At 48.7% G+C, this 25,507-nt stretch overlaps 1 protein-coding gene across 1 annotated transcript in view; it reads left to right on the top strand.

Moving 5' to 3' along the window:
• The window catches only part of COP1 (COP1 E3 ubiquitin ligase), a 129,995-nt gene extending 111,981 nt beyond the window's left edge, over positions 1–18,014 (top strand). The window contains exons 19-20 of the mRNA XM_035537932.1: positions 14,885–14,929; positions 16,909–18,014. Coding sequence (XP_035393825.1) covers positions 14,885–14,929; positions 16,909–16,926 — 63 coding nt within the window. The 3' untranslated portion in view covers positions 16,927–18,014. The remainder of the gene's footprint in view (positions 1–14,884; positions 14,930–16,908) is intronic.
• Positions 18,015–25,507: the final 7,493 nt, after the last annotated feature.

The raw sequence follows: 25,507 nt of genomic DNA on the forward strand, positions 1-25,507 counted from the left end.
GGGTCAGATATTTTGATTCTCCTGCTGTGCCTCACTTCCCCTGCCCTTGCTGTAGCTCTGCTGGCCACGCAGGCACCTAAACCCCCACCTTCCCTGTTTGCAGCCGTGAGTGGTGGAGGTATAGCATCTTAGGTGTGCTGTCGTTTTTCCCCCCACAAACAGCATCCTCAGCATTGGTACTTAGACCCTTGATTTTGTTCCAGTTGCTGTTAGAAATACCAGCCCTGGCTTAAAGAGAAATGAAGGCTTTGATTTCTACGGCTGCCAAACTTCTGGCCCATCCAGAAACACAATTAGAAGCCTTGCAGATGCAGTGAAACCATCGTGTTTCTTTTCCAGCTGGCATGAGCAAAACATGCAGAATAGTTAATGTGTGTTCTGCAGGTATCAGAGCGCTCAAGTCCCTGTGCAGCGTCATTCCAAGACCCATTAACAAACTGGTCAGGATTTTAACGTATGTCCCGAGCCTTCAAAGTTGGCTTGCTTGCAGAGGGAGACATTAACCTGTGCAGTCTGAACCACTGTTGCCTCAGCCCTTTCGCCTAGCAGCAGTCAGAGGTTACGGATCGTGGTCTCCAGCCAGCAGCCTGCTGCAGGCACCGCGCAGCATCCGCCGCGGCTCCCTCGTTGCTGTGCTATCAGGGTTCTGTTTTGGCTTGACGGCGGGATTTGACGTCAGAACGGATGGGGACGTTCAGGGGACATTATTACAGTTAAAGCTTACAAATGAACTGTCTGGGTTCAGCTTGTCTGAACATGAGCTTTTTTGCATGTGTGGCAGGTGGAGGTGACTTTCATTAGTGCAGTGCGGAGGAGCTGCAATCGGTATAAGATCCAATTTGCTAGGTATTGTCCAAGCAGACAGCAAGTGACAGTTTATTGCCCCTGAAGGCTTGACAGCCAAGCCATATAAAATGAACAGTAGCGGAGTATGAATCTGTTATCAGTTTTAAATAAATTCATTTCCTAAGTCCATCAGCCATTTTGTGAGGTTTTTTGCCAAATGTTCCCCTCTTGCTGACCCAGCCAGCCTGACTCAGCTTGGCTCTCTGCCATTCCTGACATCTTTTAGGATTAACCTGTTCTCCTGTGTTGATTTTTACCATCTGTGCCAATAATGCATTAATTGTTCTTCCACTTTTGCTTTGAGGGGATGGTGCCATGTGATGGGTTTAGTCCCATGTGGCTAAGCAAGGCTTTGTGCGTCACTGTGCTCGGAGAAGGAAGGCTCTGCATCCTGCCATCATAAGGCTTCGCATCAGTACTCAGGTCCCTTGATTTCAGAGATCCAGTTGCCAAAGAGGTTGAGGAGATGAGCTCCTCTGCATTTCAGTGAAAACTTGTGAAAATGCAGCAGTTTTTGCTTACAGGCATGCAGTTGGATTAAAGGGACTGACAGTAGGCATCATCTGGGTCTGAAATGTTTCACCATGTGATAATTGGAAAGTCTAAAGCGTTACAACAGCAAGTAACTACATACAGAGCAGAATTAATGAGCTTCAGCAAGCACAAGGCTGGACTTGCCTGGGATGGGCTGCTGTGCTGAATTCCAGGTGGCTGCCAGGCGCTAGCAAAAAAAAAAAGCCATCACTGACAGCACTGTGGGCAAATCAATTTGGCTGTCAGCTATAGCGTCAGTCCCAGGAACCAGTGCTTTTTCTGTACCAAACGGGGGATTCAAACAAAAGTGCTGGATCTAGAACTGTTTAGGCTGAGGACACAGAGGAGCGTGTCCTCAAACAGCTGGCATGGGTGTGAGAAGGGAAGGGGCAGTGGCAGGATGGGCTCTGCGGGGCCTGATGCACAGGTGAAGACACAGCTTTGTAGAGGAGTGAGGGTAGTGGGGCTCCTGGTATTTCCCAATATTGAAGGGCCATTGCATGTTGTCCAAACCCCTTGGCTAGGTAGCATGTTGGACCCAGTGCCTTCAGCCTCACCTGGCAGGCTGATGTGGGCTGGGGGGGTGTTTTAGTGTGCCTGATCGGGTTTGTGCCCCTAGTCTGTCTGGGAGAGGAATGCAGCTGGAACAGGTTTCTCATCAGTAAATAGCACAGCTCAGAAAAGGAATGCTTATTAGAGTGAAATCTCAGGGGTATTACTTGCTGCTTCTTGTCTTCAGTGTCTCGTTGTGAACATCTGGATTAACCTTGAGCAAATCCACTGGGGGTGTTGCCTCGGTTTTCCCACGTGTCAAAGTAGGATAATACTTTAGCTGCCTCACCAGGACATTTGTTACACTTAATTAATGTTGTAATGTGTCTTTGGTTCCTCTGGTAAAGTATGCTATGTGAATGCTAAGTTGTTTTTACTGATTGGATTGTTAATTAAATGTGCACATATAAATGATTTATTGGCATTAGAGAACTAAGACTTAATAATTTAAAATATTAACATCAAGGTGGTTAGGTCAATTTTAAGCCCACAGTACTCCTCCTATTTAGAGGATTAAACTGGTACTGGAAATTTAGAGGATGTAAATGGCATTGGGAGAGAAAGGTAAGCAGGAGCTTGACCACTTTAATGAGTTATTTTGTGGTGTCTCTATATGGAGACTATTTTAATTCAGGACCCCACCTCCAGTGCCTGGCCTGAGGAAACCATTGGCAGTATCAGCGGTGCGCTGAGCTTTGGAGGGCACGGGAGGTGTCATTGAACCATTCCTTTTGGACCAACTTAGAAACCATTTGTCAGCGTTCAGAAGAGCATGCTCCAGTTCGACATAGCAGATGATATGCAAAATTAGCTTTGTGTTCCAGGAAAAAAGCACCAAAGAAAGGATGTCTGAGGGAACGCGCGTGCCAGGCTGCTGACATGGATCACCTGCATATGGCTCCTGGCCCAGCAATGGTTATCTACCCGGCAAAGTCACGTGGAGCTTCAGCCTCTAACCTTGAGGCTTCTGCCTCCTTATGTTCTTCTGTACTCTAACCAGGCAGATGTTTGAGGTGAATGTGGGAATAAGCTGTAGCTGACAGCCAAGGCAGGCACCAGAGGAAAAGAGGTATGTCGTCCTCGTGCGCTAAGGAGGTCAGGGGTCTGGAAGTACAGAGCGGAGGAGAGAAGGCATGCGGGAGTAGATGCGGTTGGTCAAGTAGCTGGATGCTGGGGCTGGAGCGGAGGGTCAGCCCTCGTCCATTCCCTTTCTGAACCCAAGCAAAATGCGCACGCTGGTGTTAGTGTCTTGGAGGCAAAAGGGTTGGAAAGAAAGGGAAGCAGGATTTACAAAGCTGGATTCACAAGGGCAGGGAGAGCGGAGATGCAAAGATGTGCCATGGTGCTGTAGATTGGGCACCTGAAACTGGAGAACAGAGCACTGAAAGTAGGGTTGTGGTGAGAGAGCCCATGTGAGGGACTGGTCCCAAAAATACGAAGTCCCCAAAGGATATGGGCAGATGATCTGGGAAAGATGGAAGTGTTTTTGCACAAACCAGGGAATTGTCACTTCCTGTGTGAAGGTTTGAAAGAGCGAACTGAGCAGCTGAGAAGTGTTGGATGTAGTGTAGCTGGGAGAGAAAGCACTGACTTCTTGAAAATGAGAAGGTAAGAGAGACGGGGAAACACATCTTGAGAGTGAAAGAGAGATGCGTAGGAGAGCTATCTAAACATGAAGGGCTTAAACAAATTGGAATCTGCCCTTCGCAGTGGGGCAAGGAGAGTGCTCCAAGTTCCGGAGGAGCAAGGAGCTGGGAAGCATAGCAAAGGATGTCTCTGGCATCTCTCAGGGGTTTCCCAGCAGCATCTCTCTGTTCCTTCCCCCTCAGCAGCCCAGGGCAGCAGTTGGGAACAGTGGTCCTTGCAGTGCTTGGGGACTGGGCTGTGCAGCACTCACAGTAGGCTGTGTTTGTAGAGTAAACCGCTTGTGTAATTCAGGGTAGCTAGATCTGAAGAGGCTTTTCACGTTCTAGTGACTTCTGTTTACAGCCCTTGATCCCTGATGGTTTGCAGTTGGTCTGCACAAAATGAAAATCTAAACCACCAGATTTAGGTCACACTTCTGAGTACTTGTGTGCAGAGTTGGTGGTGATTTCTCGGATCACACATTTTCTCTGATTAAAAAATGAGCGTTTAGGAGGGAGGCATACACAGCAGTGATAACAGTAGTAATACCAGCACCCCAGGGCTTCCTTTTGCCACATGCAGCACTGATGGGCAGAGCGGCATGACCTTGGTTGGGAAGAGATTAAATTCATCACCTCCAGCATGAGGTAATGACTGAGTGCAACAAACAGAAGAGGAAGGAGGGAGGGAGGGAAGGAGAAAAATGTATGGGCGTAAGAATGCACTTCTTGGACGATGCAGTTGTCGAGCGCCGCGCTGCATCGCATTATGTAGAATTGCCAAATGAATGTTTGGGGGCTTTAGTACTAATAGAATAGATGCTAAAAGCTGTTTTCACAAAACTAATGCCTAACTATTTCCTGTGGTTTTGCAGAATTGATGCTAATGTGTTGCATGTTTATGTATATGTTTTTTGTGGGCTTATTGCAAGCTATATTTATATACTGCTGGCACTTTGTTCGAGGCCTTGAGCTGATTGTTTGTGGGGAGTGGCTGAAATCCCACAATAGCTGGTGATAGAAACGAGCAGCTTTAGAGATCTTGTCACAGATAGATGCGCAGCGGTGCTCAGTATTTGCACATGTAGAAGAGGAGAAAACTTGCCCGTTGGGGTGGAAGAGGGGTTGGGTGTGTATGTTACTAGCAACATAATTTGGTTTTAACATATGTCTCTCTACCTGCTCTGACAACGAATGTGCAACAGCTGTTTAAGCTGTGTAGTTCAGCAAGCAGTAGATGCAGAGTAATAAACCTCTGACAAGTTATTCTCATCTTGAATTCTAAATAAATAAGGTGCTCATCAAAAGCAGTTTGGTTCCAAAACGCCTAAATTACAGAGGTGGCTGCCTGTAATGTGCCAGCAGTTCCTGGGGTGGGCTTTGCTGGTTGGCTCTCGCCTTTGCACAGATTTCTTTGCCTTCTTCCAAGCAGTTTCATTAGCCCTGTTTCCATCTTGAATTCAAAAGGGAGCGAATCGGTGCCCAGCTGCGTGCAGCTCCATCCACATGTGTCTGTTTTCTTCTAGCCTGGTCTTTAGTTGCCTCGTTGAGCTTGTTTTCTTGAGAGCTGCACACTGAAAAAAAGGGTCATGCTATGAAAAAGTGATTTCTCACTTGGCTGAGAGATAGCTTACTACTTATTTGAGTGTGTCATTGGAGCAAGCCTTGGACTGCTTTCCTCTGAGCACCCGTGTGCTGTGAATACAGAAACCTGGGTATATATAGTAGCGAATAAGCTTCCAGTTGTGTGGTATCTTCTTGTGCTGAGTTTGGTCTGAATAGAAGTAGAAAAATACATTAAGTGTAAAATCCAAAAATGAGCAGGCTGCTTCTTCGGGGAGGCTTTCTTAGGGCAGGAAAGAAGGATATGTTCATGTATTGAGAGTTGCAGCTGGAAAATACCAGATGTGGAAGTGTCAGAAAACTTAATAAAAGTGTCCATGGTAAGGAGGTTAAAGTATGGAATTGCAGAAAAATGAGGGCAGGGATTCAATGAGATGCTGAATTTCTACCTATTCTCACTTCGTAGCGAGGCTAGATTTGTCTCGTGAAGAAGCTTCAAGCTCTGCATGAGGCAGGATGATGAAAACTAATTTGGTTGAATGCTTTTTCCCCTTTATAGAATACCTATGAATTCCTACATGAGAAGAAGCTTCATGTGTGTGTGTATGGTTGTGGGCAACTCTTTCCAAAGAAAGCAAGCCGAAGGAGTGTTGTCATCTGTAAATCTGTAGGTTAATGTGTTAAAGTATCTTTATTTTGGTATGCAGGTGTGATTGTGTAGCATTTATAAACTCAGGGGGGAAAAAAACTCAGTATCTACAGCTGGAGCTAGAAAGAAGCACAGATGAGACCTTTTTTAGATTTATTTAGTCATCACATTTTTTTCCCCAGATAAGCCTAAGGAGGTTTTATCTCTGTGTACAAAGGAATTACCTTCAGAAAGATAAAAATACAGTTTCCAAGGATTAAAAAAAACACCATTTAGGCATGTGTGTTCTGTTCCAGATTTAAAACCTGAAGAGCTGGATGTTGCTGCTACTGAAAAGTCTTGGTATGGCATAGTTTGCGCGTAAGACCTCTTTCTTTAAAGAACTTCTCAGTTTAAAGAAGCAATTAATTCTTCTTGGGCCTGATGTTCCTAGTGGAGATAGTATTCTGTTAAATTTATTCAGAAGGGATTAATGTTAGGCAGTTGTGATGGCACATACAGTAAATTCTGGAACGCAGGGAGATAATGGATTGTGCGTTGCTCTTCAACAATTGTACCATGCACCCGTTCATCGATTAACGATTGTATCACAACAATGAAAAAAAGATAGTTCTGTGTGCAACGTATTACCCTGATGGGAGGAATTGTCATTTACTAGTTTGACTCTTCAAAAAAAAAACCACAGCAAAACTCATATGTTGGAAGTTCATCTTGTTTCACAGGTTAGAATTTGTAATTTTCTTTCAAAAGTGAAAGCTGACTTGAGTCATGCAACAAGAAAATAACTGGATCTTGGGGGATTTAGAGTGAAGGGCCATTATAATCTGCTAATTACAAGGTGGAGAGCAGTCAAGCATCAGTGTTCTGTTGGGGAGCTTCTTTCACACATCTTGATATATGAAAAGGCTGTGTGTGATGTCGATGTGAAAGTGTACAGTGAAATGTCTTGAAGATGGTCAGCAGCTTTAGTCCTAAAAGCCAGCACTGACTAATAGCCATCTTCAGTACGGACCGAGCAGCTTTACTGCTGAAGAAATGGCTTTTTGTGCAAACAGCACTAGATTTAGTTCAACTGTGTGCTCTTATTCCATCTATAAATAACATAAAACAATGGCCATTGGAGTGCAAGCTTTCTCACCCACTATATTTTCCCATTGTTCCAACAGCTTTACTTAATTAGGGCTCTAGCTCCTTTGAGTGCATGTTCGGGGTTAGTCGGCAGTGAGTCTGTCTGCTTGAAAGGGAATTGCTGACAAACCAGGCATTTGTTAGCAAAAACGTCTGCTGGGGCGGGAAGGTGAGAAGTTGCTAATTTAAAATAAGATCTTTAAGAGTCCTAGCTGTGAATCTATAGAACAAATCTTGCTGAAAATCCAGAAAATTCACGCTTACCTCAATGGCTATGGGGCTGGAAGGTTGGAGGGAATGCGCTTTATTTGTGCAGAAATGTGGGAATGGGAGAGGCACAAACTTCTTGGCCTGTTATTATTTATGACACAGTGAAAGTCCAAAATAAGATTTTCAGTCTATTGCATGAACGTGTGCGCATATAACTTGGAGGAACATCTTGCTCCACTATCAGTACCTTAATCCTCCTAACGAACAGCTGCTTCATCCCATTGCATTGTTGCTGCTGTTTGTAGAAGGCAGGGGGGAGTACAAATGTAGGAAATAAGTGCAGATTGTATCATTTTTCCTTTAACCAAGCTTTCCTTCTTCCTCGGTGAGGTCCTGGTGGGAAGCAGTTGGAGAAGTCTGAAGCATAGCTTTGTCTGGCTAACGGCACTGAAGAGTGCTTCTGCATCTTTATGTATTTGCGTACGCGGTCAGAGCTGTTAGCTACCCAGTGTATTTCCCAGCCCTTCAAGAGCTCTGACTCTGTTCCTGGTAAGACCAGCTTTCATAAAACTGCCCCATTTGTAAACTGTAAAAGGGTAGGTTATGTTCACACACATGCTCTGATTTACAGTTTCCCTCCCAGCAGAGGGACCAAGATGTTTTAAAGTCTGCATCCATGCTCCTCCTCTTTTGTAGACAATGCTCCAGGTTTTCAGGGCTCATCGAGAGGGCTTTAAACTAGGTATGAAAGGGGATGGGGGGGAAACGAGGCTCCATAGAGGTGAGCCTGGAGAAGCAGTCTCTGGGTTAGGGGTGAGGGCAATGACACAACTGAAGTGCATCTACACCAATGCACACAGCATGGGCAGCAGACAGGAGGAGCTGGAAGCAATGGTGTGTCAGGCAAGCTATGACCTAGTTGCCATCACTGAAATGTGGTGGGACCACTCCCACGACTGGAGTGCTGCAATGGATGGCTACAAGCTCTCCAGAAGGGACAGGCAACTCAGGAGGGTTCGTGGCATGGCGCTCTATATTAGGGAGTGTTTTGATGCTGTTGAGCTCGGGGCTGGGAATAAAAATATCCCAATATCCCTGTGGGTAAGGATCAGGGGGATGGCCAACAAGGTGGACATCCTGGTGGGGGTCTGTTACAGACCGCCAAACCAGGATGAAGAGACAGATGAGGCATTCTATAAGCAGCTGGTGGAAGTGGCTCAATCGCCAGCGCTTGTTCTCCTGGGAGACTTCAACATCCGGGACATATGCTGGAAATACAATACAGCCCTGAGGAAGCAGTCTAGAAGGTTTCTGGAGTGCGTGGAAGACAGCTTCCTGACTCAGCTGGTTAGGGAGCCTACTGGAGGGGGTGCCCCACTAGACCTGCTGTTCCTGAACAGAGAAGGACTGGTGGGAGATGTGGTGGTAGGGAGCTGTCTTGGGCAGAGTGGCCGTGAAATGGTAGAGTTCTCTGTTCTTGAAGTCAGGAGAGTGGGGGTCAGTAAAACTGCTACCTTGTACTTCTGGAGGGCAGACTTTGAATTGCTCAGGACACTGTTAGGGAGGGTCCCTTGGGAGTCAGTCCTGAAAGGCAGAGGGGTCCAGGAAGGCTGGATGCTCCTCCAGAAGTCTTCAAGGTGTAGGAGCAGGCTGTCCCTGTGTGCCATAAGATGGGCCAACAGGGAAGAAGACCAGCATGGCTGAACAGGGAACTTTTGGTGAGTGTCCGGGAGAAAAAGAGTTTATGTCCGGTGGAAGAAGGGGTAGGCAATGTGGGGAGAGTACAAGGAAGTTGCCAGGATATGCAGAGAAAAACTCAAGAACGCCAAAGCCCAGTATGAGCTCAACCTGGCCACTGTGGTTAAGGATAACAAAAAATGTTTTTATAACTATATTAACAGCAAGAGGAGGGCCAAGGAGAATCTCATTCCTTTACTGGATGTAGGAGGGAACATGATTTCTGAGGATAAGGAAAAGGCTGAGGTTCTTAATGCCCTCTTTACATCTGTCTTTACTGGCCAGACCACTTATTCTCAGGTTATTCAGCTGCATGACCTGGAAGTCTGGGATGAGGAGCAGAAGAAAACCCCCACAGTTCAGGCGGAAAAAGAGATCTGCTGCTCCACCTGGACTGTCACAAGTCCATGGGCCCAGATGGGATCCACCTGAGGGTGCTGAGGGAGTTGGCGGTTGTGATTGCTGAGCTGCTTTCCATCATCTATTGGCAGCCATAGTCATCCAGAGAGTTCCCAGATGACTGGAGAGTTGCTAATGTGACATCCATCTATAAGAAGGGTCATAAGGAGGACCTGGGGAACTACAGGCCTGTCAGCCTGACCTTGGTGCCAGGAAAGGTGATGGAACAGGTCATCTTGACTGCAATTACGCAGCATATGCAGTACAACTGGGGCATCAGGCCCAGTCAGCATGGGCTCATGAAAAGCAAGTCATTCCTGACCAACTATGACTGGGTGACCTGCCTGGTGGATGAGGGAAAGCCTGTTGACATAGTCTACCTAGACTTCAGCAAGGCCTTTGACACGGTCTCCCATGGCATTCTCCTGGAGAAGCTGGTAGCCCATGGCTTGGACAGGTTAAAAACTGGCTGGACAGCCAGGCCCAGAGAGTGGTGGTGAATGGAGTGAAATCCAGCTGGTGACCTGTCACCAGTGATGTTCCCCAGGGGTCGGTGTTGGGGCCCATCCTCCTTAATATCTTTATTGATGATTTAGACAAGGGAATTGAGTGCACCCTCAGTAAGTGTGCAGTGACATCAAGCTGGGGGGAAGTGTTGATCTACCGGATGGTAGGAAGGCCCTGCAGGGGGACCTGGACAGGATGGGTGGATGGGCAGAGGCCAATGGGTTGAGGTTCAACATGGCTAAGTGCTGGGTCCTGCACTTTGGCCACAACAACCCCATGCAGTGCTACAGGCTTGGGGCAGAGTGGCTCGAAAGCTGTGCAGAGGAAAAAGATCTGGGCTTGTCAGTGGATGCTTGCCTCAACATGAGCCAGCAGTGTGCCCAGGTGGCCAAGAAGGCCAACAGCATCCTGGCTTGTATCAGGAATAGTGTGGCCAGCAGGACCGGGGAGGTGATCATCCCCCTGTACTCTGCTCTGGTGAGGCCGCACCTCGAGTGCTGTGTTCAGCTTTGGGCCCCTCACTACAAGAAGGACATGGAGGCCCTGGAGCATGTCCAGACAAGGGCTATGAAGCTGGTGAAGGGCCTGGAACACAAGTCCTGTGAGGGGCGGCTGAGGCAACCGGGGTTGTTTGGTCTGGAGAAGAGGAGGCTCAGGGGAGACCTTATTGCTCTCTACAACTCCCTGAAAGGAAGGTGTGGGGAGGTGAGGGTCGGCCTCTTCTCACAGGTAACTAGTGATAGGACTAGAGGGAATGGCCTCAAGTTGCAGCAGTGGAGGTTCAGGTTGGAAATGAGGAGGCATTTCTTCTCAGAGCAGTCAGGCATTGGGACAGGTTGCCCAGGGAGGTGGTGGAGTTACCGTCCCTGGGGTGTTTAAGGAGAGGTCAGACATGGTGCTTAGGGACATGGTTTAGTGGGTGACATTGGTAATAGAGTGCTGGTTGGACCAGATGATCTTGGAGGTCTTTTCCAACCTTAATGATTCTACGAAACTTGCATCAGAGTGAGAACATCTGAATTTAAGGATTGATATATGCAGGACTACAACAGGTGAATGGTCCCACAAAGAGGACTATATTAAAGGAAAAAGGATGCGAGTCATTTGTGTTCATCTTGCCTATTTTGAGCCCCTTTGGGACAGACTCTATTTTGTGTCAGGAATGGAAGACAGTAAGACACTTGCCTGTAATTCCACACGAGCCCTCTGGTAAGAGGGATGCATGGCTTGTGGAGCACCGAGGCTGCAGGTGGGTTGTATGGAGTGATCCCTTGCTCACCTCTTTGGTAATGAAGGGAGATGGCTGGAGATGACCCTTGCAGTTGCTCTGTGGAGTTGTCTGCTTGAATATCAGCGTGCGTTCCAAGTAGACGTATGTGCCCTCATTGCAGTTTTAACAACTGTCTGTCTGGGTGACTTTATCTAGGTCCCCCCACCCAATGTTTTCTTGCGCAGAGTCTCTTATTCCCTACCACACTGAAGCAGCTCTGACAATTTTCAGGGCTTCCGTTTTTTTGGCTGAGTTTTCCTCAAGTTTCATGAAACTTTCAGAGCATTTATGATTCTCCTAGTGCTGACTACTGTTGCATGAATGCTAGCAGTCAGCCAGGCCCTCCTTCCCCACCCTTCCTTCCCTGTACAAATTGCTTCCCCAGGGCCATCCACATACAGGGCTCATCTAGGAGGGGAGCAAATCAGAGTACTTCAAAACCCAGCTGTCACCAGGTGAATAATTCCTTTGAATGATGAATGTAGCAGGTATCTCATCTACTCAGGAAGGTCCCAAATTTGATTTTGTTTTTCTTTTTCTCTCAAGAGTGTGCCGTGGCAATTTCTTCTTTTGGCGCAATCAGTGAAAGTCCCTTCGAATCCCAAGGGTAAACGCTCTGAAGTTGCTGTGGGTGGATGAATCACGTTCTTCCAGTGCTAGTTCCAGGTGATGGGGATGTCAGGCTGAGGACAGAGGTGCTTACATCTGGTCTGTCTTTGTTCCCAAGACTGATTTACAGCTTCATTTTGCATAATGCCTACCTCTGTGTGGATATACATCCAGTCTCTAGGAAGTAAAACAGTTGTGGTGGGCTCATCCTTCCCAGTGTCAGGGAACTGTCCTTTAGACTTCTCATAATATCTGATAATGATATCTTATCTCCCTGATGAGTCTTGAGGTGCACCTACATTTGGCAGTTAATCCTCTTAAATTCCTCTGCGACTCCAAGAGGTGAGCAGTAGTGCATTCTGCTGACTTCCCCAGAGCCTTGCTTTTTTCTGTTGATTTAACAGGACCGAAACTCTTAAACAGTCTCCTGTCAATGTTATGGCTGTCCCTGGCTTATTGAAATGCCACGCTATCTCAGTGCAGGGGACCCGAGCACATTGCGTCACGTCTCCACCCGTCACTCCTTATCTGCCGTGATGCGCATAGGAGAGGTTGCCACATCTCATCAGGTTGCACAGACTATGGCTTTCCACAGGGATGAAATAATACTTGAGATTGGCAACCGTATGGAACAAAATGCTGCTGTTTGCCACGCAGTAAACCCTTCCCTCAATTTTGATTGTGCTTGTTCCTTTTCTGTTTGCCCCTTCAATCTTGTTTTAGCAAAGGCAGCTGGCACCTGCTGCCTCTGCTGCCATGAAGGGCTACAGCTGCTGACCACCTACAGCAGGACCCCGTGCAGGTGCATGCTTAGAGTCATTTCAGAACCCCATTTCTCTAGAGCAGGAGTACTCAGTTGTGGTGGATCTTCCACATTCCCCTGCCTCTGTTTTGGGAGCTTTTGGCTCCTGCAGCCAGTAGGGAGAGATGGAGAAGGCCAGCCTTCTGTCCTTCCTGCCCTGCACAGAGTCAAAGTGGTAGTGATAAAGCAGGACATGCAACTGAAGCTGACAGTGATAGCCTGAGATCTGTAGATGCTTGTAGTGGTGCCACAGGGGAAATAGGTATTCCACCAGCTAGGTGGCTGTGGTGGCTGTCTTTTAAGGTAACTCCATTCACGTGTGTCCTGTCCAAAAAGGTTGGTTCAGCGCATGGCTGTTGCAAGTTACAAACCTGCAGGTCTCTTTCTACTATCTAAGCGTTTTCATGACTTGCTTAGGTTTTAACGCGTTTAATGTATTGGCTGTTTTACAGGCAACACAGAAGGAACAGAGTTGTTCCTCCAGAGGATTAAAAAACTTACTTAGCTGTGTTCCCAGAGAAGCAATGTTAGAGCACCTTAACACACGAGTCACTGTTTGTTCCATGACAGATTTGGTGCTAATTTTGCTGCTGTCTGATCCTGTTTGTGTCTCCTGGTTGTGGATGAAAGCAGCAGAGCAGTGATTAGCTCAGACCCTGCTGAAAAAAACTGTGCCTCTGAAGAACAAGAGAGTGAGAGTGTATTACTCTGGCATTTTTATTTTATTTAGGAAGGTAAAACTGTTCATTGAGCCAGAGTTCGTTTACAGTGGTACCCCAGCAGACTTCAGCCACAGGATGAATTACCAATCACTTGCAGTGCAAACGGGAATCATTCAGACCCTGGATTGTCTGTACCCAGGAATTCAAGTCTCTGGCACTTCTTGACAGATTGGTACCCATGCCTCTCTTCCAAAATCCTATCAGGCATCCCAGAGCAATCTGGTACCTGCTCTGGTTCCCAAAGCACACTTAGATCTGCGTTCCTCCTGGTGTTTTCTGATTGTAATTGTTAACCAGAAGCTGGGGAGTTCATGGGATTAGACTCTGCTAGCCACCAAATTAATGGAAATTGGAGTATATGCTTCCTTTGAGGATGTATTTTCTTCTTGGGAGCTTTGACTTTGGAGGATCATTGCTGAGATAATACCAGGAGTCGTAACTAATCCCCTAATGGGTAGTACTGGGGATGAACGAATCTATTTATAACAATTAGCCCAGCGGGCCATCAGAAGGCTGCTCTTACCTGATCAGTGGGTTTTCACGTCAGAAAGGATTTCTCTCCCCCTGCTTGAGAGCTGGTGGCTGTGCAGGCTCCCAAACCTCGTGGCGAGGCAGTGTGCAAGTCTGTCTGTCCCCTTGTGCCCTCGGCAGCTCTGTGCCAGCTGCCCCCGGGGCTGTCTCTCCACCTCCAGCCCCAAATGCCAGCGGGTCTGTTCCAGTCACCAGCTTCCTTTAAAAATGCAGGTGTTAAGTGACGGGATAATTACAGCAAGTTTGTCTGAGGATGGATAGCAGCAGCATGAGAAATTGAAAGATGTGCCTGAGAAAAAAATACCAGCTACCCTCAGACAAAGCAGCTTGTGCTAGGCGGTTTGGCAGCATCTCCTATGACCACTGGTGCCATTGCCCCAGTGCTCGCTTCTGTTAGGGTTTTTGGCACCTGGTTCCTTTGGGGCTTCCCTTCCCCAAATGGTTTTGGTTCGGGAGGGTGTGTTTGCACTTGCTGGTCATGTCAGGAGTTCAGTCTGAAGGGCAGAGGCTCTCCTGTGGCTGGCACCTGCTGTTAGCCTGGGGTTGCCCAGCTGGTGTGGGAGAGCATTAATTTGCAGACAACCAGGATATCTCCAAAGGAAATTCCATCAATTCGCAGGAGGTAAATCGATGCTGTCTTTCTGAGTAATAGCAGGGCTGAAGCCCTTTCTTCTCCTCCAAATTTTGTGTATTTGCTATTGCTTTCTAATGGTGGTTAAGACAAAGCTGCTCTTCTTTGTTTTACTGGTCTGAAACCTCTTGGCTGGGCAGGAGGTTGGGTGGCCTCAGAGCTGGAGAGGTTTTGTCACATTGATGAGTCAGTTCAGTTAGGAAGGGCACCAGAGACCTTTGTCCATATGCTGCCAAAAGATGAAAATGATTGTTGTTATTTGCCCACTTCACAGGGAGGCTGTAAGGATTAATTCATGTTTGTAAATTGCTTTTGAGATTTAAAGCTCTGTACAAGCAGTAAGGATTATTGCTTTCTAATTCTTTAAGGCAACATAACTTTTATAAAGACTTTTAGCTTCCAAAGCACCCTGGAAATGGGGAAGTTCTCTTGCAATTAGATGTACCCCTAATATTTAAAGGAAAAAGCAAACTACTTCGCTACTGCTGCTGCTTCAAAAAGAAAAAGGAGGAAAAAAAACCACAATAGTGAATTGTGACAGTGCCTCTTTTTTTTCTTTTTTTTTGCAGGAGTCCAATGTGCTGATTGCTGCTAACAGTCAGGGTACAATTAAGGTAAGTTATTTCATGCATCTTCTCTTTAAGCACTTGAATCCATTGTTAGCGAAGAGCAAGGTCACAGACATGGTACAGCCAGGAGAAACCATTAGAGGAGGTCATCCCAGCTATGGAAGTTTGCAATTTAAATGATGTATTTGCCTCTGGCACACGGAGGAATGAGCAGACAGCACAAGAGCAATGAAACAGAGGTAGAGGCGAGGTGGAGAAAAGCTGCTGGCAGCTGCCCAGCACCCACCACACCTCTGCTGCTCTGGGTGGTGCACAGGGAAACCAGCCTGCATCGGGAGAGCTTGGTGCTCGGCAGTGATGTGCTGCTTAGATTAAACCTGGGCCCGGCGCTGGGTTTTATGTATGCAGTATTTTTCTTGACTGATAATAGGTGCCATGTCTCAGTTGCCACAGCAGCCGCTGGGTTTTCGCATTGGTTCAAAAGCAGCTGCGTGGCGTTGCTTTGAATGGGGAGGTTTTAAATTAGTGCTGTCTGGCACAAACATCTCCATGCGCTCGTGTTGATTTTTGTGACAGCAGAGGAGGCTCTGCGTTAGCTCGCTGGCATTAGCCAGACCCCGTTCTCTGGCTGCCGCCAATGTGGGGTGCAGTAGAGCTGAAAGCTGAGCTCCTGATGTGCAGCCAGCTAGAGCAGTGCTTGAAATGAGCAGGGATGCTCCCTTGCCTTGCTTACTCCAAGCGCACGGACTGACTTTAACAGACAGCAGCTGCCAGCGTAGGGTTTTATGAAAGCAACAGCCTTCCCCATGCACAGAGAAGCGAATGTTTTGCCAGGTTTTCAGCACTCGGATAAAAGTCTTTCCAGAGTATCTGTTCGATGCATTCCTATCCATGAAGCGTCGAGTAATATGAAAAAGGCTTTGTCCCCATTCGTCTGTGTATCAAATGGATAGCCAGGCAAAATTAGTGCCCAAGCCCTAGTGCTGGCTACTCTGGAGAGCCTCGAGTCCACTATCATCTCCAACAGAGCTCAGCAGCATTCACCTCACCGTGCTCTTGGGGCTTGGTGGTTAGTGCTGCGTGCATGTGGCCCAGAGCTCTGACACTTTCTGTAGCTGCTGATAAAGGAATTTACTTGCTGTCTGCAAAGCTGCACGCTGGATTGCCACCCTCGTGAAGCTGAGAGGTTCCTCCCGATTCTCCCTCGTGCCCCTGTTGTGCTGGCAGTTCTGTGAAACCAGACCAGAGCCGATAGTCTGAACCATCCTGGAAAAATCAGAAAAAAAAATCCAGAAAAAATCACTGAAAAGGCAGAAATGAGGGGAGACCCAAGTGTTCTCCGTGTGTGTGACAATTTATTTTTTTTCTTCCTTTTTTTAGGCCACAAGTGGTGTGGTTACTCCTGTTATTGCAGTGTGTGATGCTGTAGCCTTTTGTTTGTAGGTGACTAATTTATCAGGCTTTGGAACTGCTTGCTTGTTACTTCAGTCACTTCCTTCTTAGTAAAATGGGCAAAGCATACAGATCCTTTTGATATGTTTAAGTGAATTAAGCAGCAACAGGAGAGGTTTTGCTCATGCTCTTTGCTTCTTAATGAGAGAAGGTGGAGGAAGGAATGTGTAAACAGCCAAGGTTATTTGAATTGTGATATTTCCATTTGAATTTATCAGCAGGCAGGGGGGACGGTGTGATGGTCTGGCAGTGCCTGGGAAAGGGCTGAATTTGCAGCTACACCATGGGCACAAACCTGCTTCAACTGTGCCAGCCCGTACTCGCAGGCTAAAGCCCTTAGCTCTCCCTGCTAAAACCAGCCTGGGTTATTACTGGCTGTACAAATCACTCAGCAGGTGACACCCCTCACAGTGCTTGTCTCATCTGCGTGATATGACTGCATGCTGGTGAGTAAAGGGTAAAGGGTGGAGACAGGAAGGGTCAGACCTGTCCTAGTGATCTATATGCTGATGTAGGAGATAATGAATGTCATAAATTCCTTTTCTAAACATCTTGTCTTCCCTGTTAATCAGGTACTGGAGCTGGTATGAAGGGTTTTCTCTCAAGGCTTGAGGTACTTGGTCCTGCTGATATGCTACAGTGTTCATCTGGGATCCTCAGTGGGACAAGAAACCGAAACCACCTTGATGTTCTTCCCCAAAACCATCACGTTTGTTTTTTTTTCCATTTATGGACTTTCGAGGACGTTTTGAGACACTGGGAACACCAGTGAACTGTCTGCCATCAACATTAACTCCACAGACTTTGCTGCTGCTGGTGGTGGTATGGTTGTCTAATTTTTATGATAGGAAAACAAATTCTTTTAAATAAAAACAAAAAGGAATAATAAAATTTATTGAGCCACAAGCTGAAGCTGGAAGATTCTCTCTTGTTGCATATGGGAACAGATTTTCTTGGGAAGGGAACTTACAGGACCACACAGGGCTGCTGTCAGTTGCACATCTCCAGTTACCTTTGCCTGGACCGTTCATCCCCATTGGGGAAAAAAGTCTCCAAGCCGTACCTGGACACGCAAGCAATTCATTTTGAGATATGGTTGAGTTGTTCCTTTGACTTTTTTATTTTTATTTTAGATGCATTAAATGTTGAGAAATTGTCACCCAGGTTGACGCTGCTGGAGACTGAAGACCTCTGGTTATCAAGAAGAGAAGAGCAGCTTCCTTGCTCTTCTTTGTGCCCGTGCTTCAACCCAAAGGGGCTGCTCCGAAGGAGAGGAGCAAGTCGTCCATTCACCCATGTGAGCCTGACCCTTCCTGCTGCCTGCCAACAACTGTGCTGAAGTGACCTGAACCTGGCACCTGGACTGACCTCACGGAGACGTCATGGAGTAACGACCTCACCACCACTGATCTGGCTGTGTTTGACTATCTCAGCTAGAGTAGAAAGTTTCTTGATCCAGTTACCAAAGCCCTGCACCACTACTGTCCCGTGTGGTCTGATTACGTTTGCCCCTCTGCAAACCATCCGTGGGAGCTGAGCATTGTGAACGTTGTAATAAGAGAGGGGATGGAGTTGGTTTGTAATGTGTTTCAGAGCCATGATATAAGTAGCCTTATTTTTAATGGTCATGCATACACTTAAATTGTACATACAGAGGGGGAATAAAGCGTGAAGCTAAGAGGTGTTGTTGCTTTGTTGGCAGAATATGGGGGGGGCGTAAGAAGGTGCAGACAGACTTCAGGAGTAACAGTCCTGGGGAGCTGCCAGGACTTGTTAGGTTGGGAAGTGGAGTTGGTGGGTGTAGTGTCTTTTTTCTGGTTGTGTCTGGCAAAGGTGCGATGCGTGCAGCACTACCTGGAGGAAGCGTTTCTATTCACAGCCAGGCACTCTTGGGATTCAATCACAGCCGTGCCCGTCTCCCTTGTGTCCCTGAGGCTGGGGTTGCTGCACAGGCGTTGCGCGCTCTGCATGGGCAGAGTGAGGTCCTGCTCCACTCAGGCCACCCATCAAGCAGCTGGAGCTGCTGAAAGGTGTCTTACGTCCTCCACGTGTTAAACGCCTGACGCTGCTCTTCCCAGAAGGGTTGTGGGGTCTTGCGACCTCCTTTGGTCACAAGGAAAATAAATAAAGAAAGATGCTCTTGGTATGAAACAAAGGAGAAGGGATGAAGCCTTGTAGCAAAGCTGGGGACAGATCCTGTCCTGACTCACCGTTTGTGTGTTCCTTGAGCTAACACCCGTGGCTCTCAGCAGGGTGGGTGTAGGACCCGAACATCGCTGCTGGCTTCTGCAGAGTTGTGGCTGGGGGGAGGAAGCGGAGGGTGCTGAGCTGCAGGAGCTGCGTGGGCAGTGCCCTGTGTGCGCTGGGCTTTGCGGCTTTGCCCATGGTCGCTGGCATGCCAGGGGAATGAGAACAATCACAAGATGGTGTCTGTCCTGCTCTGGGGTACTATCTGCAGGTCTCAGCCACGTGAGTCACCAGAGCCACTGTGGCAGAAGGGATCGAAATTGGTTCTGTCAGTGTTGGGGCAGCAAATGCTCCCTGCCAAGCGCCCCATTTCCTGAGGCTGCTTGTGGGTGACTGCGCCCCGAGCTCTGCCAGCGGCCCTTTCCCCTGCTGCTCTCCCTCGCTTCGATCACGGCTTTCCCCTAGCCTCTCTCATTTATTGGTGCCTATTGATTTATTCTGTGAGCTGCTGTTGTTGCGTCTGGTGTTTTGATGAGAGCCTGTGGGTGCTTCCCCTTGTACCCCAGCTCCGTGCCACAGGCTGCCACTTTTTGTCAAGCGCCTGCCTTCCTTCTCTGCCCCCCACGTTGAGCGGCCTCTGTATTTTAAATCGAGATGGCTCTGCTGAAGCAGAGATGCTCAAAACAGAAAGGAAAACAGCTATTTTGAATGCTGCAAGGTTACTCCTTGAATTAAACAGGGAAAACAGTTTAACATCAGCCTCCTTTATTTTTTAGGTTTTCATTCCGCTTCAATCAAGATAAAATGCAAATTTGGTGCCTGGCCCTAATTAGAAACACAGCAGCTCATAAACACGAGTTGATGGCATTTTTTGTCTTTGTCTTTTTGTCACAAGTGATACGCTCTTTATTTTAATCCCCTTAATTTTCCTTCCTTCAGGTAACTCTTTGCTGTTGATGTATATTAAGCTGCATATAATTACTTACTGTAATCTTTTAGCAGCGTTTGGTTCAATTTCTTCCGACTTCGTTGTTGCTCTCCGAGCCCTTGGTTTGCTATGTGTTACCCTAAAGAAAAGCGACCAATGTGGAAGGACAGGGCACCCTCCCAGTCACACTGCCTGCGAAAAAGGCAATGTGCTGACTGCACAGCCTTGCAAAAGGTCTTGTCTACTGCCTTGAGAAGCCATCCAGGGCTTGGAGATGCTCAAACGCGTGACCGAGCCAGGACAGAGATTCGTAAGTCCCTCTGGGAAACTCAGTCCAGTGCTGAACTGCTCTCACTGCAAAAGTTGATTGCAGGTGGTGGACGCTGGTCCAGAATGGTTTTTGGTTTTGCCTCCAGTGTTTGTGTCCCTAGGAGAGGTGCTGGGCGAGGAAGGCTTTTATTCGAGAAAGGGAATTGGAAATCCTGCACTGCAAGCCACTCTCTTTAATTAATTTTAAAGCATTCAATAGAAGAGTAGGAGGAACATGCTTCAGTGCTAGAAAGGAGTTCATTGCTGGAGGGAATCGAAAATGATGGTCAAGGGGAAATTTAAATTAATATCAATATGTCAGCGCTCTTCAGCAGTGAGCGCAGGCGGGCTGCGAATGCCAGCGTTCGACCCACGTGCTGGATCCTTGTTTGTTTAGAGTGATTCTGTTTAACCACGGAAGGTTGCAAAGACACCCGCAGATAATTGGAAAGGCAAATCCAGCTCCTTCCTTGTTCATGAGTCCTCTTTCCTTTCTCCTTTTCGGAGGCCAGCAATAGCCAACAGGCAGTGGTCAGAGGTGCAGCAGCACCACAATGCGTGCCTTGAAGAAAGCAAGAAGGCAAGCCCTGGTGTAGCAGGACCTGTGATGTGGGACCAGAACCCACATCCCTTCTTCCTTCGGAGAAGCGGCTGTAGACATCCCCACAGCCTTCTGGTGATCGTCACCAAATACTTTGCTTTAGGTTCGCTTTCAGAGCGGGTTCTTGGATTGTGGGTCTTCTCGTCCTCTCTGTTCAAGAGGGCATTACGAGGGTATTTGGTCCACGTCTTCAGGGTCTTTGTTAATGAAATAAAGTGGTTGGGTGGGTTAAAGCATGGCTTCCTCCTCTACTCCACCTTAGCAAACCACTTCAGTAGGCTTTTCAAAAACTGGGTTTCAGTATTTCCATTTTGACTTTGACCCCTTAAATCTGGGTCTGGGTGATGATTCACCATCGCAGGATCAAAATTTGCCCTATAAAATCAAGCAGCAGGAAAAAGCCCTTGGGAAAGGGAGTGATGTGGGCTCTCCTCGGGGACTTGCATGAGCAGCACCAGCCCCGGCATCCCCCGAAAAATCTCCTCTGCCCCTGCCCGCTCAGGTCTGGGAGTTGGATGGCATGAGAGGGCTGGGAGCACGCTGTCACTTCGTCTCCAAAATCCTCCTAGGCAGTCAAGGAAAATAATTTGGAGGCTTTCAAATATGAAGAACGTAAAGGCCATCCTTAGGAGGCATGAATAATAGCAAGTGACAGCCGAAACCAAGCCAGCAGTGGAAGCTCAACGCCAATCCCACCCTGGCTGTGCCCATGCAGCCAGGGGCTCTGTGCTGGGCGCCAGCTCCTTTTCCTGGTGTTGCTGCAGGGGTGGCACCTTTTACAAAAATGGGGCTGGCAGCCACTTGCCTGTGTGTCCCCCCACACTGCCAGCTGGTGCCCCGAGGTGACAGGGCCCTGCCCCACCTTGTACCTTGGGGCCGGGCCCTTCGCAGTAGATGGAGACGGGCGCAGGAACGTCCATGTGCAGGTAAGGAGTGGTTTTGGTGCTTCCTTGGGGCTGCAGGACCCCCTTTGGCCAAATGCCACAGCAGGGCTGGACCTGCTAAACCTATGTAGGGTCCAGAGCTGGACCCTAAACCCATTTACCCATGGGGATGCTCCTGCTGGAGCACTCCCCAGGCTCAGGAGCATCCCCATGGGTAAATGGGTTTAGGGGATCACTTTTTTACAGAATTACTTCTTTCTGTCTTTCAGGGACTACTACTGCCCTGCTGGTTTGCGTTTGTTCAACAAAAAACATCCTGAAGGCACTGCCATCGATCTGCAGCGAGGGCAGAGGGGGAGCAAAGCGGGGTGACCCCTCCAAGGCACGAGAGCATCGCTGCTCCTGTCACGGATGGGTGACGTTGAGCCAAAGCCCAGCAGACCACGAGGACGAGTTGGGGACTGGGCAGCACTGGGGCTCGGAAATTATTCGGGAATAGCACGGGTGACAAAATGATGCTCTTGGAGGAGTGGGACAGCAACGCACACTGGTCACCTGCGAGCTTTCGGGTGCCCAGGAGCAGGCAACATCCCACGTGCTCTCCCCCTCCACGTTTCCTTTTCTCCTCTTCTTTTTTTGCCATAGGAGATTAATGGTAATTCTTTGTCTTCTAACATGACTGTGCCTTACAAATTCTGTCTCTCACCCTCATCCTTTAAATTATCCACATAATAAAATATGTATTCAGTGATTTCAGGTCATAATTTGATCTACTTAGGGAAGAAAAGGAATGATGGAGAAGGGTTGCCAGCATGCTCCACTTTCATCCATTTATCTTTATTTATCATCTTTCTTTCCTAATAACCCCTGCGCAGCCCCATGATGCCAACACCGGTACCTGCGTACTGCGTCCTTGCAGAACAAGTCCCATGCTGTGCTCTGGCTTGGTGGGACCTGGCGAGCCCCCAGCCCCCGTCTGTTGGTGAAGATGTTATAGGGCTGGAACCTAGCAGAGCTGGGCGATCCCAACTGATGGCCCTGCCTGGGCTCAGTTTTACCCAGCTGTAAAATGGGCATGAATTCACTGCAATGCAAAGCCCAAGCATCTCCTTATCCAGCAGAACAGGACTGGGGTCAAGGATCCCTCCTTCCTCTTGTCCATCAGGCAGCTGTGGGGAGGCAGGGGCTGTTGTATGGCAGCGGGTGCTGTAGCCGTGGGGCGAGTCCCCTTCTGGCCACTTCTGTCCCCAGAGCCACAGGCTGCTGCCAGAGCCCTCCTCCCCACGGCACCCAGGGCTGCTGGAGTCTCATTTCAGTACCAGACACTAAACCTGAATGTGGACTCTAATTGCTTTAATACCCTCCTTAACGTGCTGTAACATCGGAATGAATTGTCTCGGTAAGAGCAGCACCGAAGGGTATTTTGCATTTTAAAAAACCCCAGGAGCCTGCTGTGCACTGCTGCAAATTCCCCCTGCGCTCCCCTCTGCCCCACGGCTGAGAAGGGGATGGAGATGCAGAAGGCGAGGGTCCCCCCACCCTGGAGCTGATGCCACCCCTCTGCCCACCCTGTCGAACCGTCCCCATGCCCAGAAGGACCGAGCCGCCCTCACCCAGTGCCCCCGAGGTTTGGAGAAGCGCAGCAGCGGCGAACAAGCCGGATGCAGCGTGCGAGCGCCCACGCTGCGAGCGTGTCGGGCTTGTTTGGCATAAAAATCATGGTTTAAAATCCCTGTGCTTAGTGTGGTCCTTGTAACAACGTCCCCAGGGTGCCTATTTTTCCTGTAGCTGTTTACAGAGCTATTTGTCTGTCTGCAAGCCGGCGAAGCCTCTCGTTACGCTGATGCAAAGCTATCGGTTTCTGCAGCGCTGGCGGGGCTGCAGTGTGGGCGCCCAGGCAGGAGGGGGTTGGTTTGGGTAAAGGAGATTTTCCAGGAAGAAGGTTTTGGAAAGTCCGTGAAACAAGAAGGTTGCAAAGAGGAAATTATCCAAAAATACCGTTTTCTGGACATGATGGGTTAAAAAACTTGCCTGCCCTTGCTTTACATCATCCAGCATTGTGGCCAGAGATTCTCTTTCAGGATAAATAATCTTGCTTGCCTGGACTCATTTAAGTCAGAGAGGCACTGAAATGCCCATGCAGAAGGACAGCTCTGTGCCTGTGAGCCCCTGCGTCACGCTTGCTGCTGTTGTCTTCCCGGTGCCACCTGGTGCTCAGCCAGTAATGATCCCGACGTTAAACATGCTTCTCCGCGAGGGCTGGGGACATCATCGCTCAGCCTCTTGCCTTCCTTTTTGAGTGATTTATTCCAGCGATGGAGATGCTCTCAGCATGGACAAATGAGAAAACGAGGGCTTATAGTGCAACGATGTTTTGATGATGAGGTGTTAACATCAGCGCCACTTACCTGGGACAGCATGGAAGCCAGAAGGGGACAAGGACCAAAGAGGAGGATGGGTGGCCGAAGGCACGGCCTCGATCTGCCCCTGCAGAAATGCCACCAACCTCGTCCCCAAAAGCCATGGAGAAGGTGCCAGGTCTCTGCCATTGAACACGGGAGCAAGGGGAGCTTTGCTGCTGGGCACTGACTTGTTTCCTGCTGCAGCCGCTCTGTCTGCCCCGGCTCTGCGCCGCAAGCCGCAGGATTTCCCAATGCTGCATCCCCAGGGCGAGCTCGGACTCCGTGGCTGCGCACCGCAGCATCATGCCCGGGGGGCCGGGTTGTATTTTGCCAGTGCAGAGGATGACCAAGTGCAACACTGGGGCTCGGTCCAGCACCATTTGCTTTCCAAATGCGTAGCGTTCGGAGGCTGTGCGGTGGGAGCAGCCTGGCGAAGCCCCTGCTAGGGTAACAACTGCTGCTGCGCAATTGCTGCACCAGTCTGGGGCAAGATTGGCAGAGATGGGACAAGATGCCCACAAAGCCAAAGCAGCTGTGCTGAAAGCAGCAGGAGCGCAGATCCACCCGCTGGCTTTTCTCCAAAGCCGGAACCCTTTTGGATCCTTTTTGTTGTTTTTCTTTTTTTTTTGTTTTCTCTTTTTAAAATTCTTTTTCCTACAGAGCTGCCTCTCCCAAAGAGCAACAGGTGTCCGTGCTGTCAGCGGCACCACTGGGTCGTTTCCTTCAAAGGCAAAATGAAAAATCCATTTGGTTTCTCGTGTGCTGCCTGTGATCTATAAACACAGCTTTATTGGATGTTTTCAGAAAGCTATCTGCTCGTAATAAGCATTTTATATACGGCGGTTTCAGCTGCGACCCGCCTGCTGGAGCAGCGCGAACGTGCAGCGATGCCACACAGTAATATTAATGTTTGGCCAAAAAAAATCCCCAGTTTCTGCCCAGCAAGGTCAAACATGCCGCTTGCAGGGCCATGTGCTGGCCTCTCCAGCCCAGGGCTGCCGGCTGGTTTTGCTTTGCTCCGCGTGCACCCAGCAGCGTTTGCCTTTGCCCAGCTGCTGCATGGGAGCAGATTTCTGGGGATCGATCATAGGGCGCAAGACGTGTGGAAAGGTTGGGTTGAGGTTTGCCCAGGACACAGCCAGGCTTCGGTGCTTCTGCTTGCTGATGCTGGTGAGGTTGCTGCCTCCACCCCGGAGCCGTGCAGCGTGGCTCACCAGGAACAGGTTGGAGCCACTGCTGGAAACTGCCTAACCCCACACGCATCCTTAGGTTGGCTTTGCCCTTTCTGACTTTGGTGAACCAGCTCAACTGGGAAATAACCTCAGCCAACAACGGCACTGCTCCTCGCTGAGCACAAAACTTTGGGAGGCTCATTACTTTGAATATTCAGCTAAGCTGTGAAGTCAAAAGGAATCAGAGTGCTCTGAATCTGTTAAAATACAACATCACAATCTCTTCAGCATCTTTCCTGAATTTCTTTTTTTTTTTTTTTTGGCTGGGTGATGGTAATTGGGTGGATTTGTCAGGAATTCACAAAAAGCTCTAAATCTGCAAAGAGAGAACTCAATTGGCACTTCCTCCTGGCCGTGTTTGAGGCAGCGGCCGCGGGGGATTTGGGCTCATTTCTCCTCTTCGAGGTGACGCCAGTGCGTGGCTCTGCAGGAGCAGCAGGGACTGCTGAACTCAGGGCTTTTTAACTGAGACGTGCAAGGACAGGTGTAAAAACCCCAGTGCCACCCTGGCCTTTTTATCCTTCCCCTTCCCCAAGGTCTGGAGCAGCCGGTGGCACCCATCACCTGAAGGGGGCCTGCGGGAGGGATGGAGGGGGACTGTCTGCCAGGGAGACCGGCGATGGGACAC

Source organism: Cygnus atratus, chromosome 8, assembly GCF_013377495.2.
Source record: "Cygnus atratus isolate AKBS03 ecotype Queensland, Australia chromosome 8, CAtr_DNAZoo_HiC_assembly, whole genome shotgun sequence".
Lineage (NCBI taxonomy): Eukaryota > Metazoa > Chordata > Aves > Anseriformes > Anatidae > Cygnus > Cygnus atratus.